The sequence below is a fragment of the Lepisma saccharinum genome, chromosome 21, assembly GCF_977018435.1.
Source record: "Lepisma saccharinum chromosome 21, izLepSacc3.1, whole genome shotgun sequence".
Taxonomy (NCBI): Eukaryota; Metazoa; Arthropoda; class Insecta; order Zygentoma; family Lepismatidae; genus Lepisma; species Lepisma saccharinum.
In genome coordinates this window covers 7,449,792-7,471,555 of record NC_139249.1, presented here as the reverse complement: position 1 = coordinate 7,471,555, position 21,764 = coordinate 7,449,792, and the positions used below count along the sequence as shown (strand labels likewise).

Below are 21,764 nucleotides of genomic sequence, written 5' to 3'. Positions count from 1 at the left end.
ACCAAGCTACAACAATGTCACAGAAGTGACAGTTTTTAGTTGGTACTGGTTGGTCATGGACAACAGAAAGAGGAAAAGTTGCACACTTGACCAGGAAGTAAAATGTATGCGGGAAGTGGATGCTAATCCCACATAAAACTAAAGCTGAAATAGCTGTAGATATAGGTATCGCTTATGCCACACTTGGCACAGTCATTACATGTAGTAAAACTATAAATCTATAATGTCTACTGTAGTATTTCGGTATTAAAGTGTTCACTAATAAAGTTGCAAATGTAATGTATTTAAGAATCAAACTTTTAGATTCGTTAATTCGCCACTTTATGACAGAAATAACCTGTATTATGTACATCTCATTCCTCAAAATAGATACAATTACAGCATTTTAATAATGATATGACACGGTATGTAAATCTGATTTGTAAGTATTCTCAGTTACACGTATTATTTTATCTTCACCTTGAGATACGTATAACTCAGGTTCAACAGTACATGAATGCAAAAAGTCTTGACATGTTTTGAAGTGGAAGGCTTGACACTATTTGGAAGGAATTTTAATTAAATTAGACCAATTTTTGTTTACATATGCATCGAGTGCCATTTTTGCAATAATTAGTGTTCTTCACAATCAAACTATTATTAATATAAGTACTTAAAAAAAATACTGTAAAAGTGATTACTTACGGTTCATGAGTATATGTTTTATAGAAAACACAACATTTTGAGACGCAACTGGTCTCTTCTTCAGGTGCACTTCTTGGCAATCGGAATTACTTCATGCCTACGTCAATTTACACAAAAGAACAAGGAATAAGGTGATAGTAGAAGATCATGGTTAAAAAAGGTATTTGTTAAAACTACCCTTTGTGCGCAGTGGGATATCAACACTTATGTGCTAAAGAGAATGAACAGAAAATGGGTTTGCAAATGGAAATGATGGGGAAGTGTATAAGGGAGGCATATGGAGTCATGAAAAGATTGAATAATGAATGTTTTAATCTGCACTTGGAGCTCGGCGCCATTTTGGACGGAGTGATGTGGGGAAGAATTGAAGAAAGGCAACACAAATATGTCGAAGCTGCTAAAAATAAACATAGGACCAAAGGGGAGCAAATACTCAAAAGGGAGCTGGGGGGGGGGGGGTAACAAAAGTGAGAAATGAGGATAATGTGTTAAATCTAACAGATCTTGTTCTCCCTACGGACTTAAAAAGAAATCATGAGTAAAGGGCAAAAATTCGCCATTAGGGAAGAAAAGATCTTAAAGGAGGAATTTATAATAGCGGCCGAAGGGATAGGGGTTATGCTGGACAATGGTGACGATAGAAGGGAGGTAAAACAAAAAATACACGACATCATCGAAAATCAGATTAGGAAGGAAATGATTATGAACAAGGAAAGTAGACAAGGAGGAAGGGAAGGGGAAAATAAGCACAAGGAGTATAAAATAAAGTTAAGTAATGTTAAAAAATGGGTTAAAGAAAATAAAGTATTTCTGATAAGATCGGATAAGGAAAATAAAATTGTCATTATGGACAAGAAGGAATATGAAAGAAAAATGAAGGAGTGTTTTGATGGTATTGATTACACTGTACAACAAATTTGAGGTCATGTTCTGTCCTTTAGTTGAAAACAGGTGATTTTGACTAAATTGGAGATGCTGAATCGATATGTAAAATCCGTTTTCTCCTAACACGTACCATTTTTATTGTACAGTCACATGACATTTTGTTACACAGACATTAGACAGGTAAATCAACGTATACAAACAAAATACTAAAAAAATGTCTACGAAAATGTCCTTTGGTTGAAAACATGTGAGTTTAAATGAGTTAAAGGTACTAAATCGATACGTGAAGTCAGTTTTCTCCCAAGACATACCATTTGTATTGTACAGCCACATGACATTTTGTTGCACAGACATTAGACAGGCATTTTACGTATACAAACCAAAGACAGTACAAACTTCTACGGAAATGATAATTGTGATCTTCTTCTCTTGTATCTATCTGAAGGAGTCTCTCTGATGATAGACCAGCAATATTCAGCAAGCATACTGGTGTTCCATCGTCCACTGATCCGCTTTTCAAATGTTGCAATGTCTTGGTGGAACCGTTCCTTATGTTCATCACTAACAGCCCCTAAATTTTGTGGAAAGAAGACAAAATGAGAATCCAAAAAATGTAATTTCAGGGACATGTGGCATCCCATGATTTGGAAGCAGTGCACCTAGTTTGATGTGTAATGGGGGAAGAAAACATCTTTAGGGTTCACGAGTTGTTGATGTGATACGTTCTTGATTCCTGGTACATATTCCTGTCGTGGTGGCCATATTTTCCCCATGTAATGGTTAACTCGGTCCCGGCTGTCCCATTCACACAGAAAGCAACAAAATTTGGTATACCCTTGTTGCATGCCAGTAAGAATTCCAATTACTTTCAGGTCTCCACAGATTCGTCACTTGAATGTATTATATTCAATGTACTGCAATATGTCACGCATTACCTCACATGTTTCCTTTTTGTGAACAGCATACGCCACTGGCACGGATGGATAAGCATTACCAATATGGAGCAGTACTGCCTTCAGACTTATCTTACACGAATCAATGAACAATCGCCATTCTGCCGGATTGTGTTCATGGCCCAACTACTGAAATAAAACATTAATATTGTTACAAAACACAATTCCTCCAGTCTCCGAAAAGCAAGATGAAAAGTTACTCTGTCGTGTTCGAAACTTATTTCTCCTTTTGTTTTCGATAGATTTAAGTCCCGTACCAGATCGTTTGATGTGATCGTTGAGATGTTGAGATGTGGTGCACTTGAGAGGGTTGGTGGCGCGAAGTCGACGTCCTCGTTGCCGAACTTCCTTCTTCAATTGATGTATCAAATGTACAATTTTCGGGAGCTTTCGACACACGTAGCTCTTCACTATGAGGCACTGGGCACCTTGCTGATTCCAAATTAGGATATCGGATGTGATGTTTTGATTTTGAAGAGAAGCCCATTACATCTAACAGTCACTTACGTGGTCTTTTGGCTCCCTCCAAACCATTGGTACGGCAAATTTTAGCCCACTTCAGTTTCCTTGCATCCAGTTTCGCAAGTTCCTGGAACAAGAATTGCAGCAGATATGTGGTGGCCATCCCTTATCTTGATCGCCTACTCGGCATCCAAAATACAGTTCATATGCTTTTTTGACAACAGGGGTAAGGCTACTTCTTTGACTTTTCAACGTCAGTTCACCACATATATAACAAAATGAATCAAGGTTATTCTTACACTGACGGGACATTATGATCCACTGAACGAAGCCTTCCTTTTTATACTCACCTCTCTAACAGAAACCTGCCACAAACGTTAAAACTTTACACAAACACCTGCAATTGTAAAGCACAACCTTCACGTTGAATAGGACAAAACAGATGGCAGCCCTTGTTCGTCAGTGGTGCCAGCACGGTTATTGTTATGTAACAAATTTATCACTAGAAGATCCAGCAAAACGTTTCTTTATGTAACAATGCGAACTGATAGTGATATCATTTTTATCAAGCGCTGGAAAAAAACAGTTAAAAACAGTTAGAGAAATTTATAATTGTTTAAACGTAATTAATACACATTATGTATAAAGATGGCGTTTTTCAAAAAACTGTACGTGACACGAAGAAATTAATTGCAGATTCGTGTTTTGCATGCAAAAATACATTAAAAAAACATATTTTTAAGCAAAGGACAAATTTCGTGTTGTACAGTGTTATCAGGTGGTGGATTGGAACCCTATAAGTAAAATTAAAAGGGAGGTCAAGAAAGTGGTGGAAACTAGTATTACTTTGGCCTGAACCAAAAAGAGAGAGGGAGCTCCAAGAACGGGGTTATCTGAACATGTAATTGAAGAAGGGCATAGAATTAGGAAAAGAGAGGTGGTCAAAATTGAAAATAAACCAATAGGTAGAAATGTGTATGAAGCGGCATAAATTTGTAAAGACAGAAGTAATAAATTGAACAGGGAGGATGGAAATTTAGACGAATTATGGATCCAGATGTTTAAGCGATGGAATAAGAGCAAGGGGGGGGGGGATTGGTTTCCAGGTCTGTAATCAACCCGACCCACGAGATCCAAGATTTCCAGTTTAAAATGATGTAACAGTAGGGGAGCGTGGAAAAGCGGGGAGAACAGGCAGGGGCAGAAGTCGAGGAGAAGCTAAATCAGTTACCATGTAGACAACGTTGCTTGAGGTGGGGTTTTAATGTGTAATGGGAGACATGTTTTTATGTTCGTTTTTAGGTTTGAGGTTTGTGAGGAATGTGAGAAAGTGAGTTTTTATGCACACAAAGGGCAGTTTTAACAAATACCTTTTTTAACCATGATCTTTTACTATCACCTTATTCCTTGTTCTTTTGTGTAAATTGACGTAGGCATGAAGTAATTCTGATTGCCAAGAAGTGCACTTGAAGAAGAGACCAGTTGCGTCTCGAAATGTTGTGTTTTCTATAAAACATATACTCACAAACCGTAAGTAATTATTTTTATAGTATTTTTTTGAAGTACTTTTATTGTATTGTAACATTGTGAGTAAGTGGCACACACTTTTTTTTTATAAAATGAGTTCAAACTATTATCACCTGATGCTTTCATATAATGATAGTACCAAGAAAGATTTCAAAATATGTACCTAATAAGTTATTCTACACTATGTGTGATCTACGTATATCATTATTTGCGAAAGTATCCAAATGCTGGATATCCAATGAAGTATTCAAAATATGCTTCTTTGATTAATTGTGTGGGAAAAATAAATCAAATTTTCTCATAACCACCGAAGGTAATTTTATATTATTAAAAAAAACTGGAAAAAGTTTTTGTACTTACAAGTGGTTCTCTTCATGGCTCCGGTCTAATGTTTCAGATCTGTTTCTGGATTCTTCATCAGGGAATACCAAGAAGTGGAACCTAAAAAGAGGGTTAGAAAGATCAAAATGAGAAAAGTAAAATATGAAGGCAGGATTGTGTCGAACATACAAGTTAGGTAATCATGGCATTAGGTCTTTCTTTGAAAAGCAAACTTAGTCTCAAGAAGGTCATGAGTAATGATTTGTAAACAGATCCAAAAATTTAACCGAAACCGAACAGAGCCATTTACAAGTACAGAAACTTCTAATGTTTTTTTAATAAAATATAAACAAGATTATATTCTAAAAAACTTGTGCATATTTTTCTCACTTGTTAAAATGCACTAAAACAGAATAAAATTATATCAAGTTACAGCAGTTCCTCACGGAAAGTGCACCCGCAGGCTCTGTGTTTATGTTTAATAGACTTACATAGCCACGGAATTATTAAGAATATCTAGACAACAGTGAAAGTAAATCGCATAAATGGTCACGTGAATTCCCTTAGAAGGAATTCTAAGCAGATGTAATTTTTCAAAATTTGGAATATTGTAGTGTATTTTCTAGAGGAGAGAAAATTTAAAAAAACAACTTATGCTGGTATCTGCCAAAGGTCCAGCTAAACTTTAATGGTTTGAATCATGAAAAGATAAGGAAAAACAATCATACTAGATGTTTGCTGTATTGCTTATTCAAGAAAGGCTCTCCCCAAATATGTATTATTATTAATAATAATAGTAGTGCATAATAATTATTGTTGATTACATTATTATCTGGTGGGTGGGTCATTCCATGTCAGTTCCACCAGACCATGGTACCCATGATCTCAGATTTTGATGAAACACATTTAATCCTTCCATGGTGGTGAGAAACCACTTTTTTTTTTGTCCCTAACTTGTCTGTTTTCACTTTTATAGAACCTCAAACTTTCAGTGATTCATCCTTTCTTCCATTCCCAGAGCCTCCCAAGTGTGAGCTGCACTGTCACATTTGTGGACATCCAAATATTTCTTTATTGGTGGGGAAAGGGTGGGATAAACATGTCATATTCCCCGCATAATAGTGTCGCCCCCTGAAAGAAGCACTCCATCAATATGAAGTTATCATGTTCCTGCAATATCTTTTTAATAATAAACACAAACTACTGTGACTACTTCCAAGGAAGGGGACACAGCCCCCCCTTGCCCACCTTCCACGCATCCATGAAAACATTATTTAAAATTTTATGCTCTAAAAATTTGCTTCAATGATATATTGAAGCTAGATTCTTAGATTTTCAGTTTCTTTGAAAAATATAAAATTCGTTAGCCATTTTTAAAAATTATGAGAAATTAGTTGTCATATTTTCAGAAGGAATGAAAAAGCCATCAATTTTATTTCTGGGCGAGTTAGATCATAACCTAAGTTCATTTTAAAAATACTTGTGTTGGTGTTGCACCTTTCCCTTTCAATGATAATTGAAATTTTAGTAAACCGTGTTTGCGGTCCAAAAACATCAGATAATATTTTATTTATTTATTAGCGTACTAAAATATAAATGTGATATGTTAACATATTTTTTCTGGAATTCTTATTGTTTGGTTAACATTGCTGTGAAGCTTCAAAATGATTGAATAGTTTATAAGGGAGATAGAATTATTTTTCTAAGACAGTGCAGCTCATACTTGGAGGCTGTGAGAATGGATGAAAGGATTAATCACTGAAGGTTTGAGGGGCTATAAAAATGAAACCATTCAATTTAGAGACAAAAAAAAATGTGGTTTCTCACCACCATGGAAGGATTAAATGTGCCAAGTTTCATCAAAATCTGAGAGCATGGGTTCGAAATTCCTCTTTTTGTGGTTGAATTGACATGGAATGACCCTAGTATTAAAACAGTTTTAAATCAGTGACTTGACTTCCCCCTTAACAAAACTCCTGCATATTCATACCTGTTGTCAAAAGTATCAGGGTAAAACTATTGGCATCATTTGAAAATGGTATTGGCTTTGTTTAAAACCATTTGTATAACTAAAATCTTAACTAAACTAGTACACAATATTAGTTTGAGGCCAAGTCTGCGAAGTAGCTTCTTATTGAGTGGTGATGAGTCCTCGTCACATAAGAGTCATCCCGTCTATTTGGTTTCTAGGCTACTCACTACTTCTTGTTTTCAAGTAGGTTTGTAAAAGCTAAAAAAAGTAAAGTGCTCCCCTGTGCTTTGCACGATGCCATGAAGGCGTATAGGGTGTGTGGGGTTAGGGCCCCACACTTTCTTGATCTCAACCGAGCTGGGGGTGATGTGATCAGCACCTTGCCCGTGGCTGCCTTTGCCCCCCAGATTTTCCTCCAGGTACCCACTTTGAACAGATTGAAAAAGTCCTGGTTCTTCCCTGCCAGGGATCGAACCCGGGTCTCTCGCATGGTAGTCAGGCACCCTAACGACTGAGCTACCATGGCTCACTAGTAGCTTGTAGCTTTATAATTATTATTAAATAGTGAGCCAGTATATGCATGTATATGTATTTAAAAAATGGATCAATGGTACTCTAAAACAGGGTGGCGACAGACCTGGAAAACCTGGAAAACCGGGAAAAGTCAGGGAATTTGAGGTGTTAAAAAAAGTCAGGGAAATGTCAGGGAATTTCATCTTCATTCACTTCGAACACACTTTTGACGAAAATTGTTATAACTCTGGCACTATGGGAGCAATCTACTTTGGATAACTTTTGTTTTGCAGCTAAAACATCAGCGCATGCAACGGTGTACAATTTAGAACACCGGACCGAGGAAGGGGGGCTTGGGAGGCACGTCCCCCGAATTTCAATGGAAAAAACAAAAAATAAAGTTTGCCCCCTTTTCTCCCGCTATTTTGGGGAGAAGGCGCGAACTTTAGTATTCTTTTCAAAGAATGGACATTTCTCAAGAGAATGAAACATGTTTTATGTTCTTGGGTGCCATACAAGTTGAATAATAAGCCAAAATGTGATTATTATTTTTTTACGAAAAATAGGTAATTTGCATTTTTAAGGGAAAATTGTTATAATTCGGGTACTAAGGAAGCAATCTACTTCGGATATGTTTTGTTTTGCAGATATAACATCATAGCATGCAACCGTGTACAATTCAGAACGCCGAACCGAGGAAGGGGGGTTTGGGGGGGTGCGACCCCGAATTTCAATGGAAAAAACAAAAATCTGGAGTTTGCTACATTCTTTTCAAAGAATGGACATTTCTCAAGAGAATGAAACATGTTTCATGTTCTTTGGTGCCATACAAGTTGAGTAATGAGCCAAAATGTGAAACTGTTTTTTACGAAAAATAGGTAATTTGCATTTTTGGAGGAAAATTGTTATAAGTTGGACACTATGAGAGCAATCTACTTTGGATAAGTTTTGGTTTGCAGCTAAAACATCAGAGTAAGCAACCGTGTACAATTTAGAATACCGGACCGAGGAAGGGGGCTTGGGGGGCACGTCCCCCGAATTTCAATGGAAAAAACAAAAATCTGGAGTTTGCCCCATCTTCTCCCGCTATTTTGGGGAGAAGGCGCGAACTTTAGTATTCTTTTCGAAGAATGGACATTTCTCAAGAGAATGAAACATGTTTTATGTTCTTGGGTGCCATACAAGTTGAATAATAAGCCAAAATGTGATTATTATTTTTTTACGAAAAATAGGTAATTTGCATTTTTGGATGAAAATTGTTATAACTCTGGCACTAAGGGAGCAATCTACTTCGGATATGTTTTGTTTTGCAGATAAAACATCATAGCATGCAACCGTGTACAATTAAGAATGCCGAACCGAAGAAGGGGGGTTTTGGGGGGAGGGTGCAACCCCCGAATTTCAATGGAAAAAACAAAAATCTGGAGTTTGCTACATTCTTTTCAAAGAATGGACATTTCTCAAGAGAATGAAACATGTTTCATTTCCTTGGGTGCCATACAAGTTGAATAATGAGCCAAAATGTGAAACTGTTTTTTACGAAAAATAGGTAATTTGCTTTTTTGGAGGAAAATTGTTATAACTTGGACACTATGGAAGCAATCTACTTCGGATAAGTTTTGTTTTGCAGCTAAAAAAATCAGAGCATGCAACCGTGTACAATTCAGAACGCCGAACCAAGGAAGGGGGTTTGGGGGCGCGACCACCGAATTTCAATGAAAATAAACATAAAAATTTGTAGTTTGCCCCTTCTTGCCTCGCTATTTTGGGGAGAGGTCGCGAACTTTAGTATTCTTTTCAAAGAATGGATATTTTTCAAGAGAATGAAAGATGTTTCATGTTCTTTGGTGCCATACAAGTTGAATAATATGCCAAAATGTGTTTTTTTTGTTTGTTTTTTTACGAAAAATAGGTAACTTGCATGTTTGGAGGAAAATTGTTATAACTCGGGTACTATGGGAGCAATCTACTTCGGATAAGTTTTGGTTTGCAGCTAAAACATCATAGCAGGCAACAGTGTACAATTCAGAACACTGAACCGAGGAAGGGGGGTTTGGGGGCGCGACCACCGAATTTCAATAAAAAAAAACAAACATAAAAATCTGGAGTTTACCTCCTCTTCTCCCTCTATTTTGGGGAGAAGGCGCAAACCTTAGTATTATCTTCAAAGATTGGATGTTTCCAAAGAAATTGAAACATGTTTCATGTTTCTGGGTGCCATACAAGTTGAACAATGAGCCAAAATGTGAAACTGTCCGGAAATGTGGCATGGATATGTTGCGGAGAGAGGGGGAGGTTGGTCATCAATATGAATTTCCCAGACTTGCTCCAGACCTGTGTCAGAGTTTCCACCCAAACATAAGAGTATAAAGGTCCAAAAAGCACATTAATTTCGTAATCAGCACCATGATACCATATGGTATCATCGGGACAGTACGACCTTACTCTGACGATACCATATGGTATCATCGGGGGAGTAAAGGTTAAGCCTCTAAATATTACGTGGAAAATGCATTGAATTATCATTTTTTCTTGTCCGTATGGGAGTAGTAAGGGGACTTGTCAACAGATGGAGGGGATACGAGCCGGTGGCGCCGTCCGATAGTTGTCGGACGTCGTAGTAAGGCATTTTGTTGGGCAAACTGAAGGAACATGGAAACAAATACGTTCCATTGATACATACGATTTTTGTTGAATATCGCCACCCGACAAAGTATCTGACTACAACATGCGACAGAAATTGCATGCACTGCAACATCCAACAAAAATCCCATGCATAAACAAGAAGAGCTTTAGACTGCAAATAAGCTGCTGGAATTTTATTACTCTTCTGACTCACTTCACCTTATTGAATGTAGCGGTGCTTACGAAGGCTTTCTTATATCATACTGACGTATTACTGGTTTCGCACAAGTTAACATAAGTTTACAATGACATTGCACTATTCTTAGATATCAAGAAGAATCCAACCAAACGGGATATATATTGAATACTATCATGAAAAAGTGAAATATAAATCTCCATTGGTGAACGTTATAAAAATTGGCAAGTGCATGCTCCCAACCTCAAATTTACTGCAACACTAGTTTTGCAATGAAATTAACGCCACTCTCTGTCCTGTCTGTTTAATCTCGTGAGAGATGGTCTTACTGAGTGAAGTTAATGTCCAATATTATGAAATAAAATACTAATAATAAATACGTAAATATTTTAATATCATATTTACTCGAATCATTCAATCATAACAGCAAATCACTTCCTTCAAGAATTGACTTTTCTCTGCCAGCCCTGCTAAATTTTCACTTTCCATCTACTGATTTATACGAGGGGTGGCCAGAAAGTAATTTCCAATTAGTAGGTACATTGATTTTTTGCAAACGCCAAAACCGTGAAAAATGGTAATTGCTGCGAAATTATGTTTAGGAATGTACAGTGATGTCTGGACACATTTTTCGCCCATTCGAAATATCGAAATAATGCGAATTGTTGGCGTTTTTAGCGATTTTTTTTAAAGAAATGTCCTAAAACAACAAAAAATTCCATAAAATCCAACATCCTTGTCTTTTCTAGGCCATGTTTGTGTACATAGAACATGCAAGTTTTCCAACATTTTACTCGAGTAAACTATAGAGTTATACGTATAATTCCGACAGCCACATTAAATCATTTATTTCCCACGAGTTTTTCAACTTCTATCAAAACCATTTGCATCGAGAAGCAAAGTGGCAGCATAGATCGAGTACGTATCTACCGTCACACGGGAGCCACATCTTCGTATTTGTCGCACGAGATATGTTTTGAATTACCAAGCTAAGTGCGCACTATCAGCATTTGTCGAGCGAGTAATAATGGAGCTCAGTCGTTAGGGCATCTGACTACTATGCGAGAGACCCGGGGTCGATCCCCTGCGGGGGAGAACCGGGATGTTTTCCACCTATTCAAACTGCTCCGGCGTCCACCCAGCATCCTTGAGGAAACTTTGAGGGATAAAGGTAGCCAGGAGTGTGGTGCTGATCACATCACTCCCACCTTCAGCCGTGATCAAGAAAGTGTGGGGCCCTAACTCCACACCAAAATTCAATTATCTAAAATCCTTACCTTAAAATTAATAAAGGGGTATGGAAAATAACTTTCCCAAAATAACTTTCAAGATATCAAACTCTCGCGAAGAGGCGTAAGCCATGTGACTTACAATTTGAAACAGTAGTTTAAAAACACCATGAAGGTATAATTTCAGATATTTGCCAGAAAATGCGCTAAAATGAAAATGTGAATTTTGGGAAAAATAACACCGTATAGTAAAAAATAAAAAATAAGATAATACACCAATTTGGAAAAAAAATAACAAAATATCAAGGTCCCTACCGATTAGGCATAAATAAAACAAGAATATCAGTTGTAATTTATTGCATTATACCGCGTTTGTTACAACCTGGCCCGGTTCCCGCGCTAGTTGCTCCCTGGCTTTTCTCGGTGCTGGGGAAAGTCAAAGCCAGGCAGCCAATTAAAATAAGCAACGTCTCAACAGCGTCTACGTAAGCGCCTCTCTTCTGGCTTCCATTCGCTCCTCGCTGCCCAGCAGACGATTTTTTCCTCGTTTCTCATTGGCACCGAAACTGTCGAGCGCTCCCTAGCGTGGGAAAGGGGACAGGTTGTAACAAACGCGGTATAGTAACAGTGAGTCTCAACCTAATTTTCGGCATAATCACCACCGTTGTTCTGGCATGTGTCGTAGCATGGCACTAAATTTTGTATGTCCATGGTATATGTGTCTGACAGCAAAGACTGGAACTATCTCTACCACAATGTAGCTGTCAAATCCTTGCCCTGCCAGAAACCTCTTCAGTTAAACAAAGAGATGAAAGTCGGTACATTCAAGGCCGCTGTACAGGGAGTGGTCTAAGATCTCTCACCTGAAGTGATGCAAAGAGCCCGTGTGTACTCAGCTGTATGGGGTTGTGCACATTCGATTGGCCTTCCGTGAATTGTCTGCACCATCGTCTGACGATACTATCACTCACAATGTCCGGTCTGCACAACTCACACGATTGCTGGTGGCTCTGTGCCAAATTCTGAGTGTGCAATGTAGGCTACATCGCAGTCGGTGGGAGACTTTATGAGAGGTGCAATCTTTAACCTAGAACTGTCCTAAACCGACTACATTGCAACTGTACCAGATTACAGCTACATGCCACTTCTTCCTGCCTGCACGTGTGTGTGTGTGTGTGTTGCTCTCCGACCACTAGTGCTGCGTATAGGCACCATTGGAGCTTTTTCAGGATGCCCCTCGTATATGAACTTTCAGAAGCTTTTATTATTAGAGTGTCCATGTTTTAATGTGTTGGTTAGCTAAATCAGGTACCTATACAGTGGAATTCTATAAATTCCTTGCGTTAAATTTCTAATACTTACATACCCTTTTCATCAGCATTAATGGTATAACTGCATGTAGTGTTACTCACGAGACGAGACTTTGGCCTGTCTCGTCTCGTGGAAATGCTGTCTCATTTCGAAAATATTCGTTTGTCTCATGACACATGGTAAATCTCGTCCCGTCTCATCCCGTGGACAACACTAACTGCATGTTGTCAGTTTCTCAGCACTTCACTTTGATATTCTGTACTGAAGCAGAAATCCCATCGATAATGTAAGGAAATATGACATTTTATTTTGTTCGATTCAATTGTTTCACTTATATGCAAGAGTTAAGTTATTTGCTTGACAGAGAAGAGAGAAGTAGCTTTATGCATTGAAAAATGAGTCCGCAGTCAAGGTTCTTGCAAGCAGAGGCTTCCAGACCTCAGTGGAAATATCAACATATAATACCGAGAATGTATAAGGAGACTGATAAATTGCAAATTGTATTTCTTAATCATTCACTCTTCACTCTTATCTCATTTAGTCGTAACTTTAAAAATAATCAAGTATTTTATTTTAAACTTACTTCGTATGACAAAATTCCATAATCCTTCCGTAGCTTGTGAATTGTAATAATTTTCCAAATTCACTATATTGCAGTTTGAATTCAAATCATAGAGAATAGAGAAATTAAGTCAATTTCATAAAAGATAATATTGGTACTTAACAAATCCATACCTAGATCTCTATGAGTTTATTATTTCTACTTGCAAAAACGTAGATTTAGTTTAGTTTGTAATTGTCAGGGAAAAACGTAAATTTTGTCCTGGAAAACCTGGAAAAGTCAGGGAATTTCATTTTTGCTTGTTTGTAGCCACCCTGTAAAAGTTTTATTATTATTCCAGGGAGTCTGAAGATACAATGCTGATGATCTTGAAAGAGATTTATTCACTGATGAAGATTTATCCAGACAATGACTTTCGACATCACAGTGAAAGAGCTGAAGGAAGGATTGGGGAACTGAAGCAGCAATATTCCACCTCTGCTTGGCCAGCCTTTGATCAGGAGATGCCAGTTCCTTCAGCTAACGATAATTCGTCTGTGATATATACTTCAACTCCGACTTTCACTACAAATGCCTTTCCGTCTACCAGCAAACCCAGTACACCAGCATCCTTTGGATTTCACCCCATCAGTGCAACAGGCAGTCAGACAGTACGTGTGAGCCCAACACCTCCTCCCACCACCAATCCGACCATCTCCAGTGTACCAGCTTCCTTGCCATTTGGGTTTCATCCAATCAGTGCAACCGGCAGTCAGCTGCCAGGTGTGAGCCCGACACCTCCTCCCACTACCAATCCGACGGTAGTATCAGGATCTAGCACACCAGCATCGTCTTCGTTCGGGTTTCACCCTATCAGTGCTACGGGCAGTCAACCAATAGGTATGGACCCAACTGCTCCGATATCAGAAAACAAAAGTTTGGGACCACCTCCCATCGCAGGGTTCGTGAAACAGGCTCCTCGCAAGTAGACCGAAGAAAATAAAATAAAAGGCACATTTCCTAATTGTTTTGTTTTTTTATATAATGTATTTGAGAGATAGAGGTCTTGAGAAAATGCTTTTAAACCCTTCTAACCAGGTGTGAAAATAGCTGGTTGTGGAAGATTTGTTAATAGGGAGTGAATTTCGTTGGTGTACTTTTCCAAAATACCTTGCTTGTTCTCCCACATCTGTCAGCATGTAAGATGGATTTCTACTCCTTGATACGAGAAATGATTTTTAATATATTTATGTAACAAATATTTTGATGTAAGTCAGGCATCTTATATATTCACCATACTGTGTATGGAAACCTGTGGATGTAAAGTTGACCTATTTATGCAGAGTTTTCGGGAAAATAAAGATTTGAATAACATTTTTCTGTATCTGGTGTCTTATTCTTGAAATGGTATTCATCAGTGTTTGAAGTGGGAATTGTTAGCTGGGGTGATGTTGGGTCATGCCTTGGGGTTAGTTGATGGGTGTCCCTGTCTCATAGTCAGCATTATGACTAAAGTCCATTTTTTTCCACTAGGAAGTGGATGTAAACAAAAGCACGTGTTCTAGAGAAAGCCAATGTAGCCCTATTGGTGGATTCTGACAGTAGTCCCTCCGCAGACCTTTTGCACCCTGATAGATAGTCCATTCAATGCCGTCTTGAAACTACAGTAAAACAGCATTGTATGCTGTTCAAAGCATTTACTAGCCTTATCCTTGCTTATGAATTCATAACTATTCTTTAGTAAACCACCTACGATGACATTCACTCATTCAAATTAACGAAATTCCCGCTACTTGTCAGTCACTCTTGTGTTGAGCAGTGTTGCAAATTCGCAATATTAGGTAAAGTCTATAATCTTGAAACACCGGACTAGACAGAATCAGAAAACATGATTTAGACTGACAGTGACTGACATGGGAATCTCTAGATTACACACGTGTTGATGCATATACCACAAACACGCGCACACTACTTTCAACTTCATTCGTTTTATCTAGAATGGTAAAATCAACACACTGCAAAAGATTGTAGGGAAACCTTTGAGAAAGCCAAAGTGGTTGGTGCAAATACAACCAGTGATGCTTAAAATCGTACGGAATGTTACTTTAGCATTTATTAAATGATCCACCTACGCTTCCTTTCCTTTACTTCCCACATAAAACATGCTCAGATTTCAGGAACCTGAGTTCCCCAGCTTGTCAAAGAAAAATGCCAGATGCATACACTGGCAATTGCTTCCAAGAAGGAATTTGTAGAGGGCGGGGACACAAGCTTTTGGCGTTACAGATGGGCAAACTGTGCCATTCAGTGTTGCTACCCGACCTTTATAGAAACATCGTTACAATTCGGTAATATTCCAAAGATGTTATCGTATCTAATTGCTATATAGCCAATTTCGCAACTACAAAGTTTTATTAATGTTCCAACATGGGTGTACGTAATACAACCTTCACATTTCTTGTATATAATTCGTAAGGGAAAAAATAACATAGTTGGAGACACTACTTCTCGTGGTCAAGAATCTTCCGAAACACTGTTACCCTAAAGCACACGGCTATTTATAGCTTTCCTCCTCTCGACCCTGCAAAACCTGCCCTCCTCTCCGTTGCCCTGTGGTGGTTCTTGAGATTTTGCAAAGTGTTTATAGGTTGTAAGTATCATTGAATGTTGATGTGGCTTCAGCAGCAAGTGTTACAAAACAATCTACATTTGAAACTTTGAACAAGTGGCGATACCAAAATTGCGGTGGATCCAGAGTATTGTGTTGAATCGTTAACTTCTGAACAGGTGTCTTAAAAACAAGCATTTATGCGGTCTGCAAGGAAATTCAGCCGAACAAAAACACGGATGGCACATTTTAGCCGATTTTGGACTTGCTGCCGTTAGCAGGAAAGTGGATGTTTTTTTTTCATGGATATGAGTTTGTCTTCGCTGGTTAAATTATTGCATGATTCATTTGGTTTATTTTACTTCGCATTTCTGCCACACTTGGCTAATCGCGAGGATGAGTGATGATATGGTGAAATTGATGAAATAACACTCGCAAAGAACATCCATGCCCAGGCCAAGATTCAAACTCGGGACTCCTGGCATCGTAGCGCACAGTGATCACACCGCTACAACGGACAGCTGTGTGAATTCTTCTTACATGGTATATTACCATTGACGAGAACTGACATCGTTGGTTGTTTACCTCTATTTTATTATATTTTCTTCATCTCTCGTATTTACAACAGTGTTCATTTTAAAAACTAATATTTGCACATTTTTAAAAGTCACTATAGTTTCGAAACGTTGTGAAAAATAGTGACACTGAAGCTAACACGTGCGCTGGGAGGGAGGGGCAAGTGCTGGCGAATAGAAAGTGGGCCCCGCGTGCATTAATACAAATTTCGGTAACTTATTGGCCACACCTACTTCGTTTTAAAGCTGGAAACAGAATAGTTTCCCCTCGGGCATGTGAAGTGAATCTTGAGATGGTATGTACTTGTAATTAAGGGCTCAGATGTGTTCAAATTCAATTTCTTGTTTCCATCAGTTGAGACAGGATTTATGTTGTCTATCCTAAATTTTTTATAATTAGTGAAATCTAAAAACGAATAACTGAAGTTTTAAAATGCATATTCTATTTGATAAATGGTAGTACCAGGTCTGCCATTAGGAATCACAAAACCATGTGCGAACTATATCCCCAAGACCCTTATACTTTGAAAAGTGAAAGTTCAAGCCACTCCAATTTTTGTAAAATGATATGCAGAAAGCGTGGTTATCAGTATTGCATTTTTTAAATATTGTTACATGAACACAGGTTTTCGCTGTTGCTACCAACAGTATTTGACACTAGAGAACATAAAGACAACTTTTCTTGATAATGCTTTGCAAGTTGAATGCAATTTGCACTAGCAAAACGTATTTTATCATGGTAGTATGCAGCAATACAATACATAGTTGTCGCTAATATTTATTTTCTGTCGGTTAACATGACATTACAATTACAGAAATGAGAACATGCTAGCAGAGAAGCTGACAGGATGAAATACTGAGATTAACCCTTTCGCTCAATTCATGCATTGTATTGAATGGTATTTAAAGGCAGTAAAAATATCTTGAAAGCAATTTTCTGTCTTTTTAAAAACACCTTTTAAAATCATCATTCACATTTATGTTCCCTAAACATATATTGATAGTGCGAGGCCCTGACTGAAAACAATATATGCAACGAGTTCATTTTTTTAATGAATTTATTACTATTACAATAAAGATACGAGGATTGCAGAAAATTACCCTGGATGTGCAAGTTGAAATATTCTGTTAAGTCCTTGGAGTTCGCAACAATACACTTCAAAGGGGATGCATGGTAGATGAAAGGCCAAGAATTGGTTTCCTAACATATGGACACTGTATTGAATTGTGCAAATTTTTGACTGAAAATCTGGCAATGCCGAAATCTTTCTCTGTGGAAAATGGGCCCATGCCACTCGCTGGCAGATTTGTTGCTTTTGCATGTAACCAACTTGTATCATCTAAACTCAATTCCTCAAACTTCCAACCTTGTGGCATGTGCCTACCTCATTACACAAGCATTTGCAAATGTCAATCTATCACCTTTTGCAGGAAACATATTGCCATTCCTCTAAAAAAAAAATGTGGCATGAGCGCTTCTTCCACTGAGCCCCCCATATGTCGATGTTAAAATTGGATGTTTTGTTTGCTATAAGGTGGCGTGACTTTTTCAAAAGTGTTACCGGCTATCAGTATGACAATTATGCCTGCAAGATGTTATCACCTCCCCCCCCCCCGCTGGTAAAGAAAACATTTCTTCGAGTTAGATATTTGTTCATTTCGTTCTTGTTTTGCAACCAGCACAGTGATTTAGCCACAAACACTCCTAGAAAGAACTACCACTCATTCATCTAATGAATAGTGGTTGTCAATTCCTCATGTCTCTTGTTTCTTTGCAATGAGGTGCGAAGGGGAAGAAGAAGAACCACACTTTTCTCAGGTCAGTTGACGTTTGTATGGTGAGCACTGAGCAGACGACAGAACTCCGCTCCTTTGTGGAAGGGAAGCCCAGCTGTAGTTACTACTGTTGCCAACTTAGTATTTTGGAGCAAGATTTGTTCAAATCACGAATCACACCAAGGACAGGACAGTGGCGTGCCCAGGATTTTCGAAAGGGAGGGGTTATGTATACTTTTTCTTGGTAGTCAGCCCTCATTTTGTCATATTTTCCTACCTTTGACGTTCTTTTTTTAAGGAATGCTGGGCAAAGGGGGGGGGGTATAACCCCCATCAACCCCCCCTTAAGCACGCCACTGACCAAGGAACTATATTTTCGTCTATTACCTAACTGGTCTCAGTTGTAGTTCAATCCGGCCTTGGCTCTACAGTCTACCGCTAGTTGCTTCATAGAAATGGTATTCCTATTTTAGGTGGGATTTAGCTCTTTTCTGCCAATCCGATGTGACAACACTGGCTGATCCAGTAGGTCTGAACAGCAACAGGGCCCCTTAACAGGCATATGAATAACCCCATAGCACACATGCCCTAAAGTCCTTCCCTGCTCTTTCCTTACATTGGCACCCTCTTCTCCCTTGTTGCCTCTTCAGGACAGCGGAACGGCCTCCCTCTTTGCTTTTGTCGGCTGCAGAAAAAATGTCCTAGGCAATATCTACTCAACAGCAACGGTGTTCATTAACGTATTTAACAATGTTCCCATTTTACTGAAACAACTTTTTAATACTTTGCATTTTGCTGTTACCTGTGGTAACACCGGCTACAGTGGCACAGTGACTTGGCTCTTATGTCGATTTGGAAATTGTTTCTGGAAATATTCGGTGATTATAATTGTAAGTCCACTTTATACACATATAGGCTAACCAGGACTGGATCTGCAGTTTAAAGTGAGATCTGAACTAATATGTACTTGCACTAGCATTCTGAACCTGGTTTTTCATCACTTTCTTGTCACTTAGCTGATTGACATGATGCAGATGAGTAATGATTAGATAAAATTGATGAAGGATGAAACATGGAAACTTTGGTGGCAAGATTGAAAGTTGACCAGTGAACTTGCTTCGCCACCAGACATGTCCTAAATACCTATTCTCCATCCACTGTGATAACAATGTTGATGTAAACAAAACCACATGATTTCTAAGAAATAGTTTGTTGAATATGGTGGTTGTAACATAAGGTCCCACCAAGGTCGTATCCAAGGGGTGGGTCTAGTGGGTCCAACCCCCCCCCCCAAAAAAAAAAATAATCAATTCTTCTCTTTGAAAATACTATGGTAGATGCAGCATACTTTCCGAAGAAACACTTGATGAGGCAGGCATAGCAAATTCTCTGTGTGCACGGTTTGTGGATTCTGAAAATATCATCCACTAAAAGTTTTTTTAGTTTCACATTGGATAATGATATACTGTATAATGATATACAGTATCTGACTTCAGTGAGAAACTATTTTGGTACAGTAAGTGAAGTTTGTGTTTTTTAGAACTATTGTCCATGTGTGATACTTGATTTCTAGAAAAACATGATTCACTTCATGTTTTTGTAAAATTTCTTCAACCTTGTCAGTTAATTCGAGCTGTCCGAGTGAACCATCCTAAGCAAGTGATCAAGATGCAGTTGAAAAGGGGACTTTCTTAATTGTACTGTGAAAAGGTTTTCAGTCTTACTGTACAGTTTTCAAAGTATTTAGAGCTCTCATCACAATTTAGCCTCTCTCTTTCTTACCCAAGAGACGTCACAGAACTGCTTCAGAGACTTCGGGAGATTTCAGATGAGGAGGTCAGCCAAATGAATCAAAATGCTTCTGAAAAGTGTCAACAGACATTCAATTCTGAAATTACGATTCCAAGAAAGAAAAAAAAAACAAGATAATTTTTCGTGTATTATTATAGAGAAGGGATGTGCCATTGGCCGGGGGGTGGGGGATGGGTACCCCTGGCTGGACCCCCCAAAATTTTCTTTCTGGATACGCCCCTGGGCCCAACAACTTCTAAAACAATGGAATGGTTTAGTTACAGTTATTTGGTTCAAAAAGTAACTGAGTTACCTTTACAAATGGGTACAGCAATACATTGTACCCCCTAAATTTTTGGAAAGGGGTACAGTACCTTTTCTAGGTGTTAGTTGCTCATGAATATAGTGTTTGTAGCTGTAAAACTCATAGGTCTCACAACTTCAATATAGCAGTGGAAACAACTATGAATGGAATGTTGTTCCCCTTTTTAACGGTGTGTTCAGTGTTCAAAATTAAACAACCATAGATGCCACTACCTAATTTTGACAAATTTAAAGATATGAACTAAAAATGGTAGAGACACCCTAGATTTTTTCTTTCGCTTTCATAAAAGCGCAGGAAAAAAGAACTATTAAATAAGAAAATTTACTTTTGAGGTCACTCTTGGTCAAATTTTCCTTTTTAGCTCTTTGTACTTGTGTATGTAATTGTGGCATATGGAAGGGAGAACTCTTATTTCTTATATAAATTTTCATATTCCAACATTATAATCCGAATTCATTATGTGTGTCATTTTGCACAAGCATAAAGGTATTGAAAATGTCATATAATGTTATCCGATAAATTTTTGCAAATATTTCTGAGATTCTATGCACCCCATTCTCATTTTAACTTAGTTGAAAACACTGATTGTGAGAGTCAAGGTGTGTCTGTTCTGAAATTATATGTTTTGAAAACCCACATTTTCAAAATTAGCATAAAAAATTCTGAAAAATAAAAAAAAATATTGTTGAGAGAGAGACACTAAAAAGTGGTCAATTCTCGATGTTTCCTGCATTGTAAGTGTCTGACACTTCTTGGGAATTGTTAGTTTTCATTCCAGAAATGCAAAAGCAATCAATATGGAAATTGCTAATTTTCCCCTTCCTGGACTTCACAATTTAAAAATTTCCCCGACCCAACCAAAAAATTTCTGTCCCGCACACCCCCAGTACAGAAAAACTTTGTTCTCTCAGCACGCTCATCGAAAACGTTTTTTTTACAGTACTAGTTTTTCTCTGTGTTAGTAGGGATAGGGGGGTGGGGGTTAAGGTGAGGGGTAGTGAGGTTTGGAGTGGGATGGTTTATGTGAATTGGCCTGCATATCAAGCATAAGTGCAAGAAAAGGCGACAATCTTTTGGTTTCAACATGAGACAGGGAACAAATAATTGATCTCAGGTATCCATGCATCGTTTTCGGACAGACCCGAGATGAAAAAAACAGGTAGTAAAAAAAATTGAGGCAGTAAAGCAAAAAGAATGAACACAAACACGAGGGAGTAGACTGCAGTCGGCACTTCATCAAATCAAATGAAAATATTTTACGTGTTTCGGAAATTGTAATTGTCCAATGCACATGTGTTGAGGAAATTTAAAAGCTGGAACTGTTTATAATCATATTATAACGCAATTTTCATGGGCGTCGGGAGGGGTGTTGAAAGGGTCTGTGGACCCCCCCCCCCCCGGAAATTTGCATCGTTCATTTCAAGTTACAAAAAATCAGAAAGTTTGTTGTTTTTATTGTTAATAACAGAA

General features: G+C 38.1%; 1 protein-coding gene across 2 annotated transcripts in view; it reads left to right on the top strand.

The window, feature by feature from the left end:
* PAPLA1 (Phosphatidic Acid Phospholipase A1) overlaps window positions 1-14,603 on the top strand; it is a 55,889-nt gene extending 41,286 nt beyond the window's left edge. For both annotated transcript variants that reach the window (XM_083143223.1, XM_083143222.1), the window contains exon 14: window positions 13,581-14,603. In XM_083143223.1, the coding sequence (XP_082999349.1) occupies window positions 13,581-14,208 (628 nt within the window). In that variant the 3' untranslated portion in view covers window positions 14,209-14,603. The remainder of the gene's footprint in view (window positions 1-13,580) is intronic.
* The last annotated feature ends 7,161 nt before the right edge of the window (window positions 14,604-21,764 follow it).